We start from the raw sequence: 23022 nt of genomic DNA, 5'->3' as shown, positions 1-23022 counted from the left end.
ACAGAGAGGAGAGAGAAGTGACCGTTGTGTTTCTGTAGCTGGTTTGCGCGTTAATTGTGAAGGGAGGAAGGAAGGAAAGCCAATTTATAGAGAGATAATTTTAGGGCAATTCTTTATTCACAAAGAATGTGTAATTATTTTTTTCCACATATTCGCTTTTAATGGCTTCATACTTAAGATTTAATTGTTGCGCAACGAAATTATTTGGTATTGTCTTATACCTCACAAGATCTGAAATTATAAGATAATTTATAAGATATCTATGGCTTTTTTAAATATAATTTGGAAATATTTACTAAGTTAATTGTCTAAGACTTTTGTTTTCTTTTTCTTTCTTTTTTTCACGATGACTGGGAGGTCATTATAAGGGTGAAAGAAAGAATGACTTCGCATATAAAGTATGGCTGAAACGTATTATACATCTAATTGATTACAGTGAACTCATGCCCTAATTATGGATGAATCATCTTTGCTTTTCTAAGTTTACTTCCCGTTTTGCCATATGTATCTTGACTGCTCACATGCATGCAAAGTGTATATAAAATCTATGGTTCTTAACAATGCCAATTTGTTATTCAAATTTTTTGTGCCAAGTATTATTCTAAACCTTGTGATATTTACATATCAAGTGAGCAACAATGACGAATATGATTGAAGATGCACGTGATTGTGACATTTTTTATTAATTGGAGGCTTCGAGTAAGTAACTTTATGCCTAGGACAAATCGCAGATGCCAATGTTGATCGCCACCTAAGCTCATAACACCAATGCCTTGCCGTCGTCGCCATCGTCACATTGCCATCAGAGGTTTTTTTTTTTTTTGTCCCTAATGACTGGGAGGTGAATGTAACTTAAAAGGGAAAAAGAAACACTGACTTCACATATAAACCATGGTTGGAAGATATTATACATATGATTTTCATTAACTTAAAAGGGAGGTGAACCCATGCCCTAATTAATTAATTATCGCATTTGTGAAGAAATGAGTCTTTAGAAGGGCCTTCAAAATGTGCTCGACTTTTGTGCTATGAATCATCTTTGCTTTTCTTCCCGTTTTGCCATATGTCTCTTCATTGCTTAAATGCGTGCTAAAAAGTCTAATCTAAAAATTTAAATTTATAAGTGAATGTAAATTACAAATATGTAAGTGCATGAAAATCTCCTGTTTTTTTTTAACAATACTAATTTGTTATTCAATGTTTTTGTGCCAAGTATAACTCTTACCCTGCGATATTTATATTCTAAGTGGGCAACAATGAGGTATATGATTGAGGATGCTCGTAAGTGTGACATTATATATTAAATGGAAGTTCCAAGTAAGTTGATATAATATCCACTACTTAGAATAAATATACAAAGAACAACCAATTTTTAATAAAAATATTTTTTTTTTAAATAATCATTAGTTTTAGATTTTATCTTAAAATATATTCATAAGTCGTTATGATCTATTGTTATACAGTTATAATTTAGCTACACATTATTAGGCTTAGTTTTTTTTTTTTTTTTTGGGTCGAAACCAGGCATACTTTAAAAGATTTGATTTATCATAAGAAGAAGTAACAAAACATTCGACTCTTCACCTATATTAATAAAAGGGACAAGTCAATCAAATAATCACAGCCCAATGAATTAGAAATAGGTAATTAAGAATATATATATTATGGATAGGTCAAAATGGTATGATTACAACTTTCCAAGAGTGTGTGTGTAAATGGACCCTCAACAAAAGATATGCATACTCATCACAACTTAATTGAGACGAGATATCTATTAGAAAAATAAAATAAAATTGACAACAGCAAATCAATCCGAGAGAGGTAGACAGAGACAAAAGTAGTCAAGAAATTTACACTCTATTTTCTCTTTTGGAAGAGGATAGATAGATTCCTGAGAAACTTGTGAATTACTTTAAGTCCTTATTGTCACGCCCCGAACCTCGAGCGCGCCAACATCCCACCATGGTCATGCAAATGCGACATTCCCAGGTAGTGTCGCCGACCCTAGTTTAATTTATTAATGCGCAAGCGGAACGTATTAGAAACCCCATACCAAAAACATACGGGATAGGACAGCAGGAACATCAAATCAAAATCAAACAACATACTTTCATACATCATTTACAATCCAGGCTTACATACACCAACGGGATTCGGAGACTACATGCACCAAAAATGGGTCGAGTCTATGTGCATCAAAAAGAGGGTTAGCCTACACAACAAGGGTCAGTCCACCAAAAGAAGAACGGTCCTATAACTACTAATTGGACTCGTTCGACGATCCCACATCCTCCACGTCCGATCGCACGTGGTCCGGAGATGATGGGTTATCCACCCTACCATCGGGAAGGTCGGCCACACCCTCTCCCGGTAAGAGCATCCATCACAACCGGGGAATGTCAAAGCGTCAAATGGACCAATCCTAAAACCATTGGCCCCAAAACGGAACCAAGCCCTATACCTATGGGGCACCCTAACATCTTGAGTCTCCGGATCCACGGTAGACACGATCGGCTCATAGACCCAATGGCTCCCAGGATCAGGGGAGCTGCGCACCTACTCGATGATCTGCTCTGGGATGCCATTCTTCTCTGGGGGTTCCGCCATTTACGGTCCTGTAATATTTTTCCCCAAACCGGGATGAGACTTTGTCTCAGCAAGTTCACCCCACCTAAACCCCTATTAGAAAGTAAATACGCCCCAGAGTGGTCTACCACACAATACAGAAGACTTACCTCGCCTCCTTGCCTTCGTGCAGGTTAGTACAATTCATCGCACTCAAGTACAAGTTATAATAAGCACAAGAGCCATCGGAATGCAATCAATTTCATTTAAATTCGCATCCACAGCAAGCATTTCAAATCATCAATCATTAGGGCCACACAAGGGCATAGCCTACTCGCAGTTCGGCTATCTACTGACATATAGCCAGGCATCGCCTCCCCACCTTGGAGCGCAGCTTCGTCAGTACATCGACGGCATTCCCGAAGGAGCATGGGCCCAGAATCAACTGCGACCCGCATCCACCCCGTGGGCATCCCATATAGGGGCAATTCCAACTTAATAGATCAATTCAATTCCCATAACCATCAGGCAACGATTTATAATCACATCAAAACACGACACACGTAATTCACATATTCCAATCACAACATTAACCTTTAAACCAATCCAATTTCGACATCAATTCCGACATTTGAGATTTTCTAACTAAAATTCATATTTTCCTCAATCAGCACTCCATTTGCATTAACCAATCATCAATTTCAAATTCTAACTATATACAGCGACGATCGGCACAAAATTTTGAGCAATTAGGGTCAAAAATAAATTTTCGAGTTTTTTTTTTATAAATAATATTTTAATGATTTTCGGAATATGGTTTTTTTTTTATAAATAATATTTTAATGATTTTCGAAACATTTATTTAAATCATAAATAAATTCATTTAAGTCACGTTAAGGTTTATTTTAAAAATAAACCTACTTAACCCTTAAACTAAACATGTTTAACTTTAATTAACAACTCAACCTAATCCATATTTAAAATAAACTAATCTACCAACCTAATCTCAATCAACCTAAACTAAACACACTTAAGGCATGATTAACCCACTAATCGGGGTTTAGTGAGCTAAACTCACGGAATCGCTTTCCGACGGGTCTCCGGCGAAGAGCACGACGACGCCGACGACAAACCTACACGGATCAACACCAAATGAGGACTAATAGGGGGCCAAAATGAGCTTGGAAGGGATTAGATCTTGCTGGTTTTCTTCCAGCAGCTAACCGAGCTTCAAGGGCGACGAAACGGCGGCGAACGGACGGAGGAACGGCGGAGAAAGACCGGCGGAGGCGGCTAGGCTCGGGACGGGAGCTCACGGCGACGGGCGGCGGCGACGGTGGCTTCGGCGACGACGAACAGTGGCTGGTTGGGGCGACGACGGAGCGGGACTCGCGACGGAGACGGAGGTGAGCGGCTCGGCGCGGAGGGCGTGCGGTCGCGCGCGGGCGAGCGGCGACGGCGACGCGAGCTCCGGCGAACGGCGGGCGAGGCAGCGGCGACGGTCGAGCGGCGAAGGAGCGGACGGTGGGCTTCGGTTTCCGCTGGTTTCTCCCTCTCCGTTTCTCTCTCTTCCAAGTTCAAAAGGTTGAAGATGATGGGGACAAGAGGGGAAGTGACATCCCACCTTTCCAAGGCTTCATCTCCACCCTCCACTTGTCATCACCCTAGCCCTCCTTACCTCCTTCATGACATCACATGTGATGTCATCATTCACTAACTCCAAACCTCCCACAACCTTACCCAAATGGTTCAATTTCATTTTCCGCCGGGGTCAAATCCTTGCACATCCAATTGCTCAATTTCCATCAATTCTCTTCCAATTGAGTTCAAATTAAAGTCCATAAATTAATCCAATGTTCCTAATAAGATTTGTGACGCACCATGACTTCTAATTTCAGAATTCGATCTCAATTTCACGGTTAATTTCACTTTGGTACAATACTAGCGCATTCTAATCTACCGAGCAGCGTTTACAAATTTCTATGCATTTGACTTGCGGTTGATCATTTCAAGCCACCACTTTCGGTTGTCGGGGGAAATCTCAAGGTTTCAAATACGAGCACAGGGTACCCAATCGTTAGAAAAGTCGGTTTAGTATCGATCGGCCAGAGTTGTGTGATCCGGTGGAATCACCCACACCTGATCACATGCCTCTGCCGAGCCGACCTATCTCCGATCCCTAACCGATTTTTATTTGTGCCGTAATGACCCTTGCGGATTATCGGTCGAAAGGTTGCTTCTTGATCCAATTCTCGAGTCTAATGCATTAGAATTTCTTAGCGGCTTCACCGATAGACTAGTTTTCACATGAATGGCCGACTCAAGAAAAGGAACTATATGCGTGCCAACGAAATGCCCGTCTAAATTCATTGAAATTAAAATTGGAAAATCAGGCTGTCACACTTATTCATTTCCATAAAAGAAAATTGAGAAAATTCCAAATAAAGACCCGAAATAAATATTGTGTCAAATAAAGGTTTGAAGTGACCATTGTTGTCCAAATAAGAGCATGAAGTAGCAATGATTGTTTCAAATAAGAGCCCGATCCCTCTAATTGCCGATCAGCTAAATATTCTAACCTGTAAAAGGGTGTTTTCGTTTGAATGCAATTTTAATTTTATTTTTTTTTTTTTTTTTTCTTTTTTTCTCTTTTATGTTTTTTTCTTTCTTGCGAAGGTCGACGGTCACAAGCAAGGACCAACGAGGGCTCGATGATCCTCGTCAACTATTGTTAAAGGTTAGTGAGGGCCTGCAAGCCTTGCCAGCTGTGGGGGAGGCCACCCTCGCTAGATTTAGCGAGGGTTGGCCTCGTTGGCCGCTAACAAGGTGACCCTTGCCTTGATTACAGGTGAGGCCACCCTCGCCAGATCTATAGAGGGTTGGCCTCACTTAGGACTAGCGAGGGCGTCCTCACCCAAGGTGAGGGTCACCTCACCCAAGCGAGGTCGTCCCTCACTAGCCACTGGCTAGGTGACCCTCGCCTAGATCTAGTGAGGGTCGACCTCGTCGATGATCTCGAGGGTGACCTCCCCCAAGGCGAGGTTGTCCCTCACCTGTGGTTGATGAGGGCGGCTCTCGCCAGATCGAGCGATCGAGCGAGGGCGACCCTCGCTCAGCACCCTCGCTCAGATCTCTCTAGGAATTGCTAGTGGTCGACTGCTCGATGATCCTTGCCTTGGTTACAAGTGAGGCCACCCTCGCCCAAGCTAGATTTAGCGAGGGTTGGCCTCATTGGCCGCTAACAAGGTGACCCTTGCCTTGGTTACAGGTGAGGCCACCCTCGCCAGATCTATAGAGGGTTGGCCTCACTTAGGGCCGGGGCGAGGCGTCCTCACCCAAGGTGAGGGTCACCTCGCCCAAGCGAGGTCGTCCCTCACTAGCCACTGGCTAGGTGACCCTCGCCTAGATCTAGTGAGGGTCGACCTTGTCGATGATCTCGAGGGTGACCTCCCCCAAGGCGAGGTTGTCCCTCACCTGTGGTTGATGAGGGCGGCTCTCGCCAGATCGAGCGATCGAGCGAGGGCGACCCTCGCTCAGCACCCTCGCTCAGATCTCTCTAGGAATTGCTAGTGGTCGACTGCTCGATGATCAGCCTCTTGTGTCACGGGCCGAGAGTTTCCTTGGCCTCGGAATGACCCGCGGGCGCTTGGTGAGCGGAATTCGCTAGGCTAGCCTTTCCTTCTGTAGTTGTTCCAACAAGCAATACGGTGAATGCTTCTTCGTGCGAGATGCTACCATGCCCAGCATCACTTGGGCGTCTAGTCCATCGAGTGAGATAGCAGATCCATAGGTTCAACAATTGGTTTCGACCTACCATGGCCTCGTCAAGAGAGCGACATCAACTCTCGACCAGTTTTTGCACGGGAGGCCTACTCCATCTTCAGAGCTCCTAAATAATGTAATTCTTCTATCCTAGAACTCTTAGCACCAACTGTCCTAACGCTACTCCCATGGACCAGTTGTGTTCGTCTCTTCTGCCTCCTCACTCTTCACACGATAAGCCCAAGCACCACTCACAAGTGTCATGAGTACGGGAGAATTCACAAACCGTGACATTCTCCCCCACTCAAATTCGCAATGTTCTCGTTGCGATTTGTTATGTCGCTTCCTTGCGTCCATTAACCATTGATGTGCCACTTTTTGGGATTTCACATCGAATAGTCATGCTCGCCCAACAAAACAGGTCTTGCTCCATCGATAGCCTCTTTTGATCTCAGCTGCTCAGCCATTCTCGATCACCTGCGCTTTCCGGCAAGTGTGGCATTTTCGCCAACCACATCTTTTGGCAGCACCATTTTTGCCTACTCAGCTTCTTTGACCCCGGCAAACCAATGGAGGTTCTTTCCTTGTTGAAAACGTGACAATAGACTTCTTCTTCGAATTCACCAATCGATCTAGGAACATTATCCTCATTCAGTGAGGATTCGATGTTCTTCTGGACTCGCTATCCGCTAGATTTAGCGAGGGTTGGTGACAAAGGTGACTCGTCCCGTTAGTACCCATTGTCATCTTAGGAGCTGAGAGCCCCACTACGTTTGGGCATCTTTTGGCCCCAGCAGATTCCTCTCCGCCCACTAGGACCGGTCCCACCAGGACTTATCTGTTCGACCCACACCGGAGCGTGGAGCCCGATTCTCCGACTCGCTCACTTACCGGAGGGATTCCTGCTCTAATACCATGTGCCACGAGCCAAGAGTTTCCTTGGCCTTGGAACGACCCGCGGACGCTTGACGAGTGGAATTTGCCAGGCCAGCCTTTCCTTCTATAGTTGTTCCAGCGAACAATACGATAAATGTTTCTTTGTACGAGATGCTACCACGCCAATGTCGCTTGGGCGTCTAGTCCATCGAGTGAGACGGCAGATCCATTTAGGTTCAACAACTGGTTTTGGCCTGCCATGGCCTCGTCAGGAGAGCAGCATCAGCTCTCGACCAGTTTGTGCACGGGAGGCCCACCCCGTCTTCAGAGCTCCTAAGTGATGTAATCCTTCTATCCTTAAACTCCTACCACTAACCGTCTTGACGCCACTTCCACGGACTAGTTGTGTTCGTCCCTTCTGCCTCCTCACTCTTCACTTGATAACCCCAAGCACCACTCACAAGTGTCACGAGTACGGGAGAATTCACGGACCGTGACACTTGCCTCCACGAACCACCAGCACCTCCAAACGCGTCACCAACCGATCTGATGTCCAAGTTCCAAGAACTTTGAGCCATAAGTTCAAAAATTTGTCGAAAAGAGTTTAGGACGAAACCATTTGGGGCTTCCTTTATCTTGTAGAATAAAATGATTAACATAGCCAAAAACAAGAAGTATTTAAATTTAAATTCCAAAGGAGTTAGGTTTAAAAAAGTCATATAAAGATATATTTGATATAATATAGAGCTTCAATCTATCTTTCGAATTTGCTCGGAAATATAGAGATTACTTCTCTTATAGAAAGATTACTTCTCTATCATCCCACATCCAAACAAAAACCCGGGTTCGGCTGCAGCAGGAAGATTCTTTCCTCATGAGGGAAGAGATCGAAAAGGAAGATTCATCTGCTATTCAAGCCTTGTAATCTGCTTCATTCAAGGCGATTGAGAGATCAAGATCTAGGAGTCTCTAGTCAATGAGTAACCCTTCGTAACTATCCTACACAAGTTGAGGCTTGAGGGTAACCATAGTTAAGACACGCACGAGCTGCATCCGCTTGCTTCCTCATCCAAGTATGATATTGCAACGGCTGCATGAAGAGCTGCTCCGATCGGGAAAGCCTCCTTGTCGACAAATAAGTAGGGCGAGTGTAGCACGTGATGCGATTTTAAAGTCCTGTTCTGTATCCCCACCACGAAAATCAAAGAAGCAGTCTTGTCAGCAAAGAAGCTGAAGTTCTCAGCTCCGCTTGTCACAAAAATCGAAGAAGCCTCCTTCACCGAGTAGGATCTCTCAGACCCTTTTCGCGTCTTTGCAGAGGACTTCGTCATTAACCATTACAGGGCGAAGGTCTCTCCGAAGTCCACCGCAGCTCTACATCTGTGAATGGCCACTTGCATTTCTATGACCTGTAATCACAGAAATTGTAAGAACTAAAATACAACCACCTTGAAAACAAAAAATCTGGCCTCCTTTCCCTTGAATAGTAATCAAAAACCCCCCAGCACCTCTTTACCAAAAAAAAAAAAAAAAAAACCCCAGCACCTGCAAGCATCGGGCCAGGCCTGGAAGCAATGAACCCTGTTGGTAAATCAGCGAAACATGGATGCTGAGGATTCCATCAAGGTCGTTGAGAACTCCATCTTACAACATATAATATGTGCTGGAGTAACCTTCTTCTTCAGGCTGGAATACAAGCTCTACCGTTCCCTTAAGGATTCACGACACAATGAAAATGCATAAATTGTCTTGACGGTGAAAATGCCACCTGCTTTTAGCATTCAAGTTTGAGATAAGAAAGGGTGAGATGAGAAGTACCTCTCTTTGAGCAATTTGGCTGCTCTGAGCAGCATAGCTACATGGGTGCTGTGGCCACAGGCATGCATTTTCCCGTCGATCTTGCTTTTGTGCTCCCACTCCACTAGTTCCTTCTTGTGATCATCAATGCACATTATAACAGAAGAACAAACACTTCACCTCCGTTTTCTCTATACACCAAAGAGCCTAACCAAAAACATTGACAAACTCTTGGTGTATTTCATTAAAGATCGATCACCTGCAATGGTAGAGCATCCATGTTGTCTCTGAGAGCGAACACCGGCTTCTCTCCGGATCCCATGAAAGCGACAATGCCTATCTTGGCGACAGGCCACTTGTACCTGATCCTGAGCGAGTTGAGCTCATCCCTAATGAGTGGACTCGTCCGGTGCTCTTCGAACCTGAGCTCCAGGTACTCGTGGATCCTTCTCCTGACGTCCCACATCCACTGGAAGAACTCCGGGTCCTTGGCCGATTCCAGCAAGTCTTGGGTCAAAGACCTGAGCTGGGGCTCGGATTTGAATTCAGCAGCGCACGTCCCACGAACGTGGAAGAGGGAGAGTGACAACAGCAGCAAGTGAGCGAGTCCCATTCGGAAGAATGGCTTTGAAACTCGACGCGATTACGACTGTGAAAAACGAAAAGCAGATGGGCGATGAAACGGAGAGGAGAGTTTTTGGTTTCAGCGAAGATGCGTTGTTCTGCTCCTTCTCGGTGGAAGGAGATTTGTGCACGGGAGATATCTAGAGGGACGTCGTTCTACAATCTGAGGAGCTGCGCTTTGAGAGTGGAGAGATCTCTGCATTGCCAACTCTTTTCATGCAAGGATAACCATTCTGTTGTTTTCGAGAACAATTTCTACTAAAAAATTATTCTTTTTCATTTTGTTCCATAGCATTTAAATGCTGCCCAAAATTTCTATTCCCGAAATAGAATTGTGCTTAATACAATTTAAGTGACCTAGAATTTTTTTAAAATTTTTTAATGCTTTTATTATATTTGTATTTTTATTTTAAATAAAATTTATTATATAATTTTATTTTATTTTTAAATTATTTTATTATATAATTTTATCATATTTTAGATATAATTTTATGTTATAAATTTATTATATTTTGCGATCGATTTGAGGAAGAAGAAGAGAAAAGAAAAAGAAAAAAAGAAAAGGAAAGATTAAAAAGAAAGAATATAATTTAGCCTAATTTTGGAGTTGTTTTTAAGAATAAAAAATTAATTTTTTTGTACTTCTTGATTTTATTACTAATTTATTCATAGAAAAAAATTATTTTCGAGAATAAAAAAGTTAGTAAATGAATTTTTATTTATTTTTTTATTTTAGAAAATAAAAAAAAATAGAATTAGATATTATTTGGCATGTTACCAAACAAACAACCCCATTTTTAGAAATTATTCGCAGTTTCACACGAATCTCGGTATTATATCATAAGCCAAGGTGAGGTGGAGCCTGCAGCCTCCGCGTGTCCCACATTCAACTCAACTAGAGCGGAACTTGCTCTACATGTGACGCAAAACAACAACCGGCTAGATTTTTATAGATTTTCTTTTCTATTTTTGTCCGTCTTTTTGGACATCCAAAAAAGAAGAAGAATATTACAAGACTCCTAACTTGCCAATATGACCAATTCAATGAGGAGAGAAACAAAACAATTCGCCCCTAATTGTAACCAACCTTCCAGCAGTAAAAACACGTACATGTCTATCTACCCAACCAATTAAAAAAGAAAAAACGCTAAAAATCACGCATCAATGCATTATGAAGTCGCTCAGACCCTTCTTGCTCCGGAGCTCACTGATAATCATGGAACTGATGATTTCATGCGAAGAAGCCCGCATCATCTGGGGCGGGATTAGATCGCCCTGCATCACCAAGAGCGGCATGAGGCGGGGCCAGCTGGACCATCAGTGCGTCGTAGCACGCCCCGAAGCTCGGAGTACCTTCCGATGACGTGTTGCCTATGATGGGGCCATACAACGACGTCTCAGAGAGCATCATCCCCTCCGGGATGGTGAAATGGAAGTCTTGCCCAGGCGGGAAGTGGTTCTCACGAGAGCAAGGCATGTGATGATGATGATTATACGTATGATCATTTGCAGGTAAGTTATGATCATTCATAAAGCTCGATGATCTCCTCATGGCATCCTCCTTCATCACGGCCAGCCTCGCCTTGGCTGCCTCGAGCTTGTGCCCCAAAGAACCCAATAGCCTCCTCATGTCCTCTTCCGAGAGGCCATCAATCAGCGCCTCCGAGATCGGGTACTTGGCCTCCCTGTTCGCAAGCCGGACCTTGGCGAGCTCGGCATTGACCTTCCTATTTCGGTCTGCAAAGAACTCAGGCAGCCCGACCATCCTCTTGGCACGACGATCCACCCCCTTGCTCATGTACCGCTCGATAATGCACTTGACTTTCTCGGGGCTTGCGGGCCAGATCTCGGGCTCAGTGGTGGCAGCAGACCCTGCGGGGCCATAGATGATCATGCACGTATCGACGCCGCATAGGGTGGTGAACTCTTGGGCCTTCTTCATCATGCCCTTCTTCCTCTTCTCGTAGGTGATCCTACGTGCTTTCTCGTTGGGGATAAGCTCCAAAACTAATTTACGACGACCCATGTCTCCAAGTCCTTGTTTTTTTGTGTATCAATCCTGCAACAAAATGGAAACAGGCACAGTTATGAAAGCAAAATCGACCTGTGCAGATTAGAGCAAGAGTTCTTGCTAACAGAGAGCCAAGAAAAATTTATGAAGTATTGGAAAAAAATTCTTTATTATAACCGAAAAAAAAAAAGATTACCATGTAATATTGCTTGAAAGATATTATAGAAGTCAATCTACACCATGGCTTCAAAGATATTTTGTGTCTTTCTGTGTATTAAAAAATAGAATCCACAAAAGATCTTGATTTTCTGAAGAATGATTGGAAAAACCAGATGCAGACACCAACGGAGTAGAACTCCACAAGATTCAAGCATATGTAAGAGCATAAGAAATAAAAAATAACTGAATAATTAAAGACAGTTGAAGTGGGTTGGACGTGTTAAACAGTAGACTGATAGTACAGTGTCACTTTAAGGAACAACGTCGGTGGAGGGTTTCCTCTGAATGATCGTCGAGGCCTAAAACAGGAAATAACTTTCGATGATTAGAGGAGGGCTCCTCCTTAATTAAACAACATCCTCACTCTACTTTCTTGGCTTGTTCCTTTCTTTCCTATTTTGTGTTGCCCTAAAAGAACATCGAAGGATGCAACTGAGTCACCCCAGAATGTCAAAATCCGGACGAACTCGGAGAAAACAGCAACGAAGGAACAAAAAATTCACAAGAACAGTTCGCAGGAAAATTTCAGAGCAATTCTAGAGAGAGAGAGAGAGAGAGAGAGAGAGAGAGAGAGAGAGAGAGAGAGGGAGGGAGGGGTGGAGCATTCTTCATCGGAACGTTGGAAAAAAAATTGGACGAGAACTTGAGATCTGGCGTAGACAGAGAACAGAGAACGGAAAACAGGAGAAGAAATAATTGGATGATCGCACGCAGATCAAGTCGATAACATTTAAGAGAGAGAACCGAGACAATCGCACACCACAGAGATACGGTGATTAGAGAGAGAAAGCACTCACCAATTCACAATGCCGTCGGCCAAGGTCTCGTCAGCTCTGCAATTCAACCCCCTAGAGCTTCAATGGAGAAAGAGAGACAGAGCACAGAGAGAACGTAGGCGTCTCTGTTTTCCAGTTCAAAACAGAGAGACAGAGAGACAGAGAGGAGAGAGAAGTGACCGTTGTGTTTCTGTAGCTGGTTTGCGCGTTAATTGTGAAGGGAGGAAGGAAGGAAAGCCAATTTATAGAGAGAGATAATTTTAGGGCAATTCTTTATTCACAAAGAATGTGTAATTATTTTTTCCACATATTCGCTTTTAATGGCTTCATACTTAAGATTTAATTGTTGCGCAATGAAATTAATTGGTATCATCTTATACCTCACAAGATCTGAAATTATAAGATATCTATGGCTTTTTTAAATATAATTTGGATAAAATTACTAAGTTAATTGTCTAGGACTTTTTTTTTTCTTTTTTTCACGATGACTGGGAGGTGATTATAAGAGAGAAAGAAAGAATAACTTCGCATAAATGGCTGAAACTTATTATACATCTAATTGATTATAGTGAACTCATGCCCCAATTATGGATGAACCATCTTTGCTTTTCTAAGTTTACTTCCCGTTTTGCCATATACTGCTCACATGTATGCAAAGTGTAAATAAAATCTATGGTTTTTAACAATGCCAATTTGTTATTCAAATTTTTTGTGCCAAGTATTACTCTAAACATTGCGATATTTACATATCAAGTGAGCAACAATGACGAATATGATTGAGGATGCACGTGATTGTGACATTTTTAATTAATTGGAGGCTTGGAGTAAGTAACTTTATGCCTAGGACGAATTGCAGATGCCAATGTTGATCGCCACCTAAGCTCCTAACACAAATGCCTTGCCGTCGCCGCCATCGTTGCATTGCCATCAGAGGAAGGGCAGTGTTGCAAAGGGTCGGAGTCACGATCGGGAAGAAGAAGACCAACGGGGAAGCTAATTGCCAGCCAATGTTTGCGCTCAATGTCGTCGTCAAGTTGCAATTCAGATCGTGCAAACTTGCGCACGATGAGCGGAGAAGAAAGTTTTTGAGCGCTCGTACAAGAGAAGAGATTAAAAGAGCGAAGAAGTACAAAAATCACATTGTGGTCTTTTTTAGGGCGCGTGTGTAAGGTCCTTTCTACTAAAGTATTTATAGATACTCCTAAGTTATTGAAAGAAATTTTATAATAGAACTTAAAATAAGTAAGAAATTAACACTAAAAAATCTAACTAGATTAAATAGAACGCATTAAGAGCCAGTCTAATGAACCAAACAAGTGAAGCAACCTTCCACAGGCAAAAAATATTTCATTTATTTTTCCTAAATTTAGCTTTGATGATTTTCTTCGTCGCACCATGGACACCAACCAAACATGTCTCTAAAACCGTCCGATCACAGGGGCCCAGCGGTCACCCTTGTGCCTCCACGATCCATCCTATCTCCAAGCTCTGTCCAAGTTCCAAGAACTTTGAGCCACATCCTCAAATATTTATCGCAAAGAGTTTGGAATGAAACCATTTTGGGTTTACATTATCTTGTACAATAAGATTGATTAAAATAGCCAAAAATAAGAAGTATCGAAATTTAAATTCAGAAAGAGTTAGGTTTAAAAAATCATATAAAGATATATCTGATATGATTTAAAGCTTGAATCTATCTTTCGAGTTTGCTCTGAAATATAGAGAGCTTATTTCTCCTATAAAAAGATTACTCCTCATCCCACCTCCCAAAAAAAGGGGGTGTTCGGTTGGAGCAGGAAGATTCTCACTTGATGAGGGAGGAGACTGGACAGGAGGATTCATCTTCTGTTCAAGCTTGGCCATGGGCATGATTTGCACAAGAGCAGGGTTTGTCAAAGATTGCTGTTGAACTGGATTCGAAGACCATTGTGGATATGATTGTGAAAGCAAGTCGAAGTAAATTTTCGTGAATGCAATACTCTACTGCTTCTTAATATATATCTGTTAATTCAAGGCGATTGGGAGATCAAGATCCAACATAGTTAAACATAACCCATAAACTGGCTAGCGAATCGAGGACTATCTGGTCAGATAGATTGGCCAGAGTTGTTAAGGATAACCATTTCTAAAACTATCTTACACAGTTGAGAATTGAGGGTAACCGTAGTTAGGACAGGCACTATCTGCATCTGCGTGCTCATCCAGGTATGATATTGCAACAGCTGCATGAAGAGCCGCTCCGATTGGGAAAGCCTCCTCATCGACAAAGAAGTAGGGCGAGTGCAGCACGTGATGCGATTTCAGAGTCTCGTTCTGTATCCCCACCACAAAAATCAAAGAAGCAGTCTTGTCGGCGAAGAAGCTGAAGTCCTCAGCTCCCATTGTCACTGGCATAAGCTGCACTTTGCCATCTCCAAGCAGGATCTCTCCAACCCTTTTCACGTGCTCATATAGAACTTTGTCATTAACCATTACAGGGTGAAGAGGCACTTTATCCTCTCCAAAATCCACCACAGCTGTACATCTCTGAACAGCCGCTTGCATTTCTACAACCTGTAACCACAACACACAATATTTGCAAGAATAAAGAACAAACACCTTTAGACTGGATGACCAATTCTTCAATTTACCTCTTTTATCCTCTTCTGAAGGAATAAGAGACCATTGGAACTCAAACTTCTAAAAGTTCCTCCAAATTTGACAGACTCAGGAATCACATTAGCGGTGTGGCCTCCTTTGATGTACCCGACAGTCACCACCTGTCCATATAAAGTAAGGAATCATGAGATGCTTGCTAAGAATAACATGCAACTAGAAGACAAGAACATAGTACACCACTGGAATTCCATTAGTCAGGTAAGTATTTGGCAAGGAAGTTCATACACAGCGATCTGTTGCATTTGGCACTTAGGAATTAGAAACTTCATGGAAGGACTTCAGCATTCTCTGAAATTAGAAATATATAAATACATACAATGATAGCTTTCAAACAGGAGATACTTCCAGTGGTAGTCTGCAATGCTTTATTGTGGTAACCAGGAAAATAGGAGGGGGCATGAAAGATTTAGGCCTTCTGTTTCCCTATTCTGAGAGTACAATGCATCATCAACAAAGAACAAAAAATATCTTCGCAGATTTCATACTCTCGTATGGTTGCAGTCACTTGCACATGCATAATCATGTTCCCATCCAACCTCTAGAAGCTTAAGATAATGAATAAAGCAGACAAGAAGGAAACTACCTGTGCCTCAAGAGGATCGGTCTCTCGAGATACAATTTGCTGGAGACCGAGGATTGCAGATGAAGCTGCAACAATGGGATCTATATTATGATGTGGAAGTGCTGCGTGCCCCCCTTTCCCCTGAATAGTAGCCGAAAAGACCCCAGAACCTGCAAGAATTGGGCCAGGACTGGAAGCAATGAACCCCGTCGGTACATTAGGCAAAACATGGATGCTGAGGATGCCATCAAGGTCATCGAGAACTCCATCTTGCAACATATAATATGCACCAGAGTGACCTTCTTCCCCAGGCTGGAATACAAGCTTTATCGTTCCCTTAAGGATTCACAACACAATTAAAATGCATAAATTGTCTTGAAGGTGAAAAATACCAGCTGCTATTAGCATTTAAGTTTGAGATAGTGAAGGGTGAAATGAGAAGTACCTTGATCTGATTTTCCCTCTCTTTGAGCAATTTGGCTGCTCCGAGGAGCATAGCTACATGGGTATCGTGGCCACAGGCATGCATTTTCCCGTCAATCTTGCTTTTGTGCTCCCACTCCACTAGTTCCTTCATTGATCAACAATGCATATTATAAAGACAGCAAGCAGTCGAAACTGGAAGAAATCTGTGATTACTCATGGTTCACATGAAAATTCAAAGCACCCTCCTTCAAACAACTAAATGTCAGCAAAGACCCCGGCTTATCAGTGATTCTTACAGGGCAATCAATCGCATCTGCCACATGTATACAGCCGAAACCAACGCTCCTATTTTTACTTCCAGACATCACCGACGAATTACTTTTACTCAAGCACTTGCCCACATGTCACATGCTTTTACTCTTTCAAAGAAAAGAACAAACACTTCACCTCCGTTTTCTCTGTATACCCAAGAACATAACCCAAAACCCATTACACTGACAGAAACTTCTTTAACTTTTGAACAGTGTGACACGAAATCCCAAACTCCCAGCGTTCTACGTGGTTAAAAATTGATCACCTGCAATGGTAGAGCATCCATGTCGGCTCTGAGAGCGAACACCGGCTTCTCTCCGGACCCCATGAAAGCGACGACGCCAGTCTTGGCGACGGGCCACTTATACTGGATCCCAAGCGAGTCTAGCTCGTCCCTAATGAGTTGACTCGTCCGGTGCTCTTCGAACCCGAGCTCCGGGTGCTCGTGGATCCTCCTCCTGATGTCCCGCATCCACCGGAAGAACTCCGGGTCCTTGGCCGATTCCAGCAAGTCTCGGGTCAAAGACCTGAGCTCGGGCTCGGATTTGAGCTCCCCAGCGCACGACCCACAGACGCGGAGGAGGGAGAGTGATAGGAGCAGCAGCCAGTGAGCGAGACCCATTTGGAAGAACGGCTCCGAAACGCGACGCGAGCACGAATTTGAGAAGTGGAATAGCGGGTGGGCGATGAAATGTAGGAGGGGAGAGTGAGGTCGACGTTTTGTCTTCAGCGAAGAGGCGTGCGAGCGAGCCTCGTTGCTCTGTCCCTTCTCGGAAAAGACAAGCGCGAGCGATACTGAGAGGGGTGTCGTGCTCTGATCCGAGGAACCGCGCTTTCGGAGCGGACGAGGGAGAGACCAGCGCGCCGCCAACTCTCCATGTTTTCAGGAGGTTCTGCCGTCGCCGGTCATTTCTCAAACTGAAGTCTGCTCGTTCCGCACGAATCTCACCAATTTATGAGCCGAGGCGATGCCTGGACTCGCGCGTGTCGTTGTCGAACATTCAACTCAGGCAGTGTCGACACGAGCACAATGTAGCTCCACTCGGTATTGTTTTTATTTGGCAGTGGGACCAACTCCGATTGGACGGATGAAGCCTACCGCCGTCGTCCCGTCTTCCCCCGACAAATCCATCGATCTCATCCCAAGCCTCTCTCTCTCTCTCTCTCCACCGTTGACTGCAAAAGTGTTTGCGAGAGAGAAAGGCCCGGATTCCACTTGATTAGGCAAGTGATTGGAACCCTGTTCCGTGACCGATTCTAGCCATCCCCTCAAGAAAATCCCGTTCTATATTGTCTTTCTCTGTGCGCTCGTGAATCATCACAGTCTCTTCCTAATTTTACACATTCCTGCTCTTTTTCACCGAGGATGGTGGAGGAGGAGGACATTGGTTATGGATGAAGATGATGATGAAGAGAATGAGGAAATACGAAAGCGAAGCCGAAGCATTTCGATTGATTGTTCGAGGGTGGTGAAATCAGTGGATCCACCATCGATCGGACAAGGGAACGACCGCCATCCATTGGCTGGTTGTCCAGGACCCTCTCTCGAGACAAAGTTTTCGGTGACCATGTAGATCACCTATGAATAGTGAAAAGAGGATGAAATTGGCGACCTTGCTGGGAAAGATGAACAGTAGAGAGGGGGCTTTCGTTCGTGCAAGTCGTAGTGAATCCCACTGCCAAGTAAAATTGATGAGTTTGCACATAACTGTACACGCGTCAAACAAAAGTGGGTAGAAGTACAATCCCACGTGGAGGGCTTTAAGACTACTCAACATTTTCTTGTACTGACATGTGACAAAAGATATCATTTCTATTTTACCAAAAAAAAAAAAAAAGATATCATTTCTAGTTAAATATATTATAGTGATAAGTTATTCTTTAACTAAAGGATTCCTTTGTTGAAATTAACGTTACCAAGATATATAAGTAAAAGTTATTATTTTTCACAAAAGATATTGATAATTTTTCAGGTAATTAAATTGATTGCATAACACATTGTCGATTCGCTATTTTTTAAAAAAAGAAAATATTGAGGACAATAGTGTAAAATTTCACAAATCAGATAAATGTAGGACAATGGAGAGAAAAGTGCTAATCAAATTTGATTTTTTTCCCATAGCACTTAAATCTACTATTGAAATGAATGTGGACCGCCAAATTTGACAACTAGAATTATACAATCATTAATGGTCCAAGTTTAGTAGAATACAAATGCTACAATCATGTAATATTAGAATGAGGCCCTCTGATGTCGTGGGAAAATCTAAAATTCTTTATGTAACATATTGTCAAGCCAACGGATTAATTCAACATCATAATCTTTCTTAAAAAAGAATGCTTTTATAAAAATTTAATTATACATTATTAGAATTAGAATTAATTGTACAATCTGACAACATCATAAAATTCTAATTTCCCAACCTAAATTTGATTTTTTCTTATAATAAATTCACAGAGGGTACAATAATGGATTCGTTGGGGGAAAAACAAAGAATATTAAATTACTCTATGCTTAAAAAAAAAGTTGAAAATCAGCAAGTTTTTTTCACTAATGGATTCACAAAAGTAGCGAAAGAAAGAGCAAACAAAGGAAAAAAAAAACTAAGCTTTGTGAAATCTTATGTTTATGGAGAAATAACATAAACCAATTTTCAATAGTTTTGAAATGCAGAGAAAGTTCTGCATCAAACGTTGATCAAGCTGAGATTCTACGGAGCAGAGAAGGCCTAATTTCATCAGAATTCTCCTGCCAAGAGTCTGATGCATCTCCAGAGAGCACTGTACGATCCAGAAGGTTTAGCCTATGCCGAATCAGAACATCTTGTTCCTAAAATTACATTGCATCAAGATTCATCCATGCAAAATCTACAAGTCCGCAAGATCTACATGGCCCCAAGCTTCCAATGAAACAGAAAAGGGTCCTGTCTTTTATGAAAAACTAGCTGTACAAAGCTACCGAACAGTATCTGCTCATATCCCACCCGTGTGTCCGTCCAAGTACGATATAGCGACTGCTGCGTGGAGAGCGGCTCCGATGGGCAGAACTTCCTCATCAAGGAAAAAGTATGGGGAGTGCAACGCCTTATCCGATCCCAGTGTTGCGTTTTTCATGCCGATCATGAAAAATGCGGTCCTCATCTTCTCCGAGTAGAAGCCGAAATCCTCTGCTGCCATGGTCATCAGCAGAAGGTGCACTCGGGATTCGCCAAGCAGGGCTTCGCTGACGCCTTTTGCATGCCCGTACATTGTCTCATCATTCAAAGTAGCAGGGTAAGGCCTCATTTTTTCTTCCATGAAGTTGACCGTCGCGTTGCACCGATGCACGGCTGCCTGCAACTCTATTACCTGCAGCAGTTGAGGTGGCCGAAATTAAAGCTGATCCTCATTTCTAAGAAATTAAATGATAGATGAATGTTGCAATCTATGTATTACAACTTTACAAGGAGCTTTCAACGCTTCTCTTATGTCGTCTAATAAGGAGCAATCTCATGCAAACCAGACGACTTGGAAATTGACGGTAAATCTAGCGATGTATATGTAGAGCGACGGTCACCTCTTTGATCCTCTGTTTTAGACTATACAAGCCATCTGAAGTCATGCTCCTAAAAGTTCCTCCAAACCGGACGATCTCCGGTATTACGTTCAAAGCTTGGCCACCCTCGATGAAGCCCACCGTGATCACCTGTGCATGAGATCAAAATATACCAACTCGAATTGGGGGAATTCAGGAAAAACATAAAAGGAAATGGAAGTTACAGCAAGCAAAAACAGAGAATGGTTTGGGTCATTTTGTTAATGTGTTTAAGAATAATGAATTTACCCGAGCCGCAAGAGGATCTGTTTCTCGGGATATGATATGCTGGAGTGCGGTAATTGCAGATGCAGCGGTGAGAATGGGATCGACAGTCACGTGTGGGTTCGCCGCATGCCCTCCCTTTCCTTGTATTGTGGCTGAGAATCTACCAGCCCCTGCTAGCATTGGACCAGGTCTCGAACCGACGCTGCCAGTTTCCAAAAGCGGCAAAACATGTGAGCCAAAGATGGCTTGGAACTGATCGAGTGCCCCTTCTCGTAGCATATGGTATGCACCGGCACGACCTTCTTCTCCGGGTTGGAAGATGAGTTTGATCGTGCCCTTTCAGAAGACAATGCCCAAAAAGAGATCAGTCACCAAAGATCGAACTGGGGATTAGTAATTAGATTCTTCTAAGTTGCTCTGGACTATAATTTTACCTTCAAAGAATCCTTCTTGCTGCTGAGCAATCTGGCTGCTCCTAGAAGCATGGTTGTATGAGCATCATGACCACAAGCATGCATTTTGCCATCGTTCTTGCTCTTATGTTCCCACTCTACCAATTCCTTAGCTCGATCAAGGGGAAAAAAAGGGTGTTACTGACATTAAAATTGCTGCATTTCGGTATACAGTTACTTAACAAGACGAAGATATATGGGGTCAGTACTCCTTATATCAGTAGGTGCATGATGGAATCAAGGAGTTTACGATCAATATTATGTCTCGTTTAATCTTGTTTGAAGCTAGGAATATGAGTATGCAAACCCAATTGCTCGCTAAGCCAGGAGCAAAACTTGGCTTCAAAAATGGGTTCTTCAATCCTAAGGATGAGCATATAGAACCGCTTGAACCAGACCAGACCGGACTGAACTGACTGGTTTTAGGTGGTTCTAAGGGCACCGATCCAGTTTCCAATTCCAAAACCTATAATTTGGTTCTAGTCGAGAGCCGGACCAAACCTAATTATGTTTTTTATATATATTTTTTAATTTCTTAAAGAAGTAAAGTGTAAGCCTAAATTCTACTATCCTTTTGCTTCTTTCATATTGCTGCATCAATTCATCCAACTTGCTCATTTTGTCTCTTGCTTCTTTCTATATTTTACTTTCTTTCTTTTCCTACAAAGAATCATCAATTTAACCTCCATCGTTTACTTGCACCTTCCTTAAACTGAATCCTCCTCCTTTTTTCGAGGGTGCCTCTACAATCATGGCTCCATCATCTCTCAATTTTCTTCACAAATCTTGGACAAAATCCCAATGTCAGGTGGTCCCGTTTCCAGTTCTAGAAATGGGGCATCAATCCTCTTAGTCCAGTTCGCAATTTCAGGGTAGAATCTGACCGGACTGGAATTCAATCACCCCTAAATCAATCCCCGCCTTCTCTTTTAGTTTTGTTGCTCAAAGATGGGATCCATACGCGACGAAGAATCCTTATCCGATCCATCTGATTCAGATCAGAATCTTCTAAAGCTACACATGGAAATCTCTTCGGTTGTCGTCGAGCTTTAAAAGAACATGCTTTTGCTGTGTTGGATGCGACGACCCCCGAGACCCACAAGCGGAATCTTTCTACTGCAGAAAACCAATTCCAACTTGGAAACCTATGGAGAAACGACTTGCTCTCACGATGACGGAGCGTTTGACTCTGAAAGTCTAGAGAGAGAGAGAGAGAGGGACCTGAACAGGGAGGGCGTCCATGTCGGCCCGGAGAGCGAACCAGGGTTGGTCGCCCGACCCGATCGACGCCACGACCCCAGTCTCGGCCACTGGCCACTTGTACTTGATCCCGAGCGCGTCTAGTTCCGACCGGACGAGCCGACTCGTCTCGTGCTCTTGGAAAGCCAGTTCCGGTCGCTCGTGGATCCTCCTTCTGACGCTCCTCAACCAGCCGAAGAACTCCGGCTCCCTCGCCGCCGCCAACAGCTGCCGCCCCAGAGAACTCAGCTCCAAATCCGAACCCGTATCCGACGTGGATCCTGAAGCCCGTACGGTCTCACAGGCGAGCGCCGCCGCCGCCACCACCACCAGTAACGAGATGAAACGGTTGTGGGGTTCCATCGCTGCTTTTCACGAGGTTGCGAGAGGGAGGCGGAGGAGCGTCGGCGGCGTCGGTGGCGTCGGCGTCAGGGTGGGGGGCGATGGAAGCAACCAGCGGAGGCGGAGGGCTCAACCTTTCTTCTCCAACAAACTCGCCTCCAAGCCTTCCGGTGTGTGAGGGTCTCGCTCGGCGGGTGACGCTCGCTGACGTTGAGGGGAGCTCGAAGAGGCCTGCTTCTCCTCCGCGTGTTGCATCTGCGATCCCGGGAACGCCGGAACGAAGACGACGGAGCAGCAACGAGCCCAAAGAGAGAAGCGAGCGAGCACCGCGGCCGTAATGTGGTTCGTCGGCGACGGCAGGGGAACAGCCGCTTGATGCACGGCGGAGCAGAAACGAGCACGGAGAGAGAGAAATTTTCAGATTCAAATTTTCGAAAGGAAAAAAAATGGAGAGGGACTGAGGAACGAACGAGGCTTCTCTTTCTTACGTTTGAGAAAGAAAGACAAAAGCTTAAACCGCAATAAATGCTCTGACAGGAGAGAGAGTGTGCAGGTTAGGAGGAGAGAGGGCTCGGCAGGCTAGGAAGAGGAGAGAGAGA

At 43.6% G+C, this 23022-nt stretch overlaps 3 protein-coding genes and 1 pseudogene across 3 annotated transcripts; all 4 read right to left on the bottom strand.

Moving 5' to 3' along the window:
- Nucleotides 1–8540: 8540 nt before the first annotated feature.
- Nucleotides 8541–9613, bottom strand: LOC108956022 (annotated as a pseudogene).
- Nucleotides 9614–10855: 1242 nt separating this feature from the next.
- LOC104426061 (agamous-like MADS-box protein AGL82) lies at nt 10856–11650 on the bottom strand. Its single transcript, XM_039305229.1, has one exon. It carries the CDS (start codon nt 11648–11650, stop codon nt 10856–10858), a length of 795 nt encoding a protein of 264 aa, XP_039161163.1.
- A 2941-nt stretch (nt 11651–14591) lies between these two features.
- LOC104426062 (IAA-amino acid hydrolase ILR1) lies at nt 14592–18211 on the bottom strand. The gene is made up of 5 exons (XM_010038995.3): nt 16854–18211; nt 16296–16421; nt 15872–16186; nt 15261–15389; nt 14592–15183 (listed from the first exon to the last, which is right to left on the bottom strand). Exons 1-5 carry the CDS (start codon nt 17208–17210, stop codon nt 14767–14769), a joined length of 1344 nt encoding a protein of 447 aa, XP_010037297.1. The 5' UTR covers nt 17211–18211; the 3' UTR covers nt 14592–14766.
- A 1009-nt stretch (nt 18212–19220) lies between these two features.
- Nucleotides 19221–22991, bottom strand: LOC104426063 (IAA-amino acid hydrolase ILR1-like 4). Its single transcript, XM_010038996.3, has 5 exons — nt 22064–22991; nt 20825–20950; nt 20412–20726; nt 20145–20273; nt 19221–19936 (listed from the first exon to the last, which is right to left on the bottom strand). The coding sequence occupies exons 1-5, from the start codon at nt 22442–22444 to the stop codon at nt 19562–19564; spliced, it is 1326 nt and encodes a 441-aa protein (XP_010037298.2). The 5' UTR covers nt 22445–22991; the 3' UTR covers nt 19221–19561.
- Between the last annotated feature and the right edge of the window lie 31 nt (nt 22992–23022).

The sequence above is a fragment of the Eucalyptus grandis genome, chromosome 11 (assembly GCF_016545825.1).
Source record: "Eucalyptus grandis isolate ANBG69807.140 chromosome 11, ASM1654582v1, whole genome shotgun sequence".
Classification (NCBI taxonomy): domain Eukaryota; kingdom Viridiplantae; phylum Streptophyta; class Magnoliopsida; order Myrtales; family Myrtaceae; genus Eucalyptus; species Eucalyptus grandis.
The sequence above is the reverse complement of the archived record's forward strand: the minus strand, read 5'-3'. Positions and strand labels throughout refer to the sequence as shown.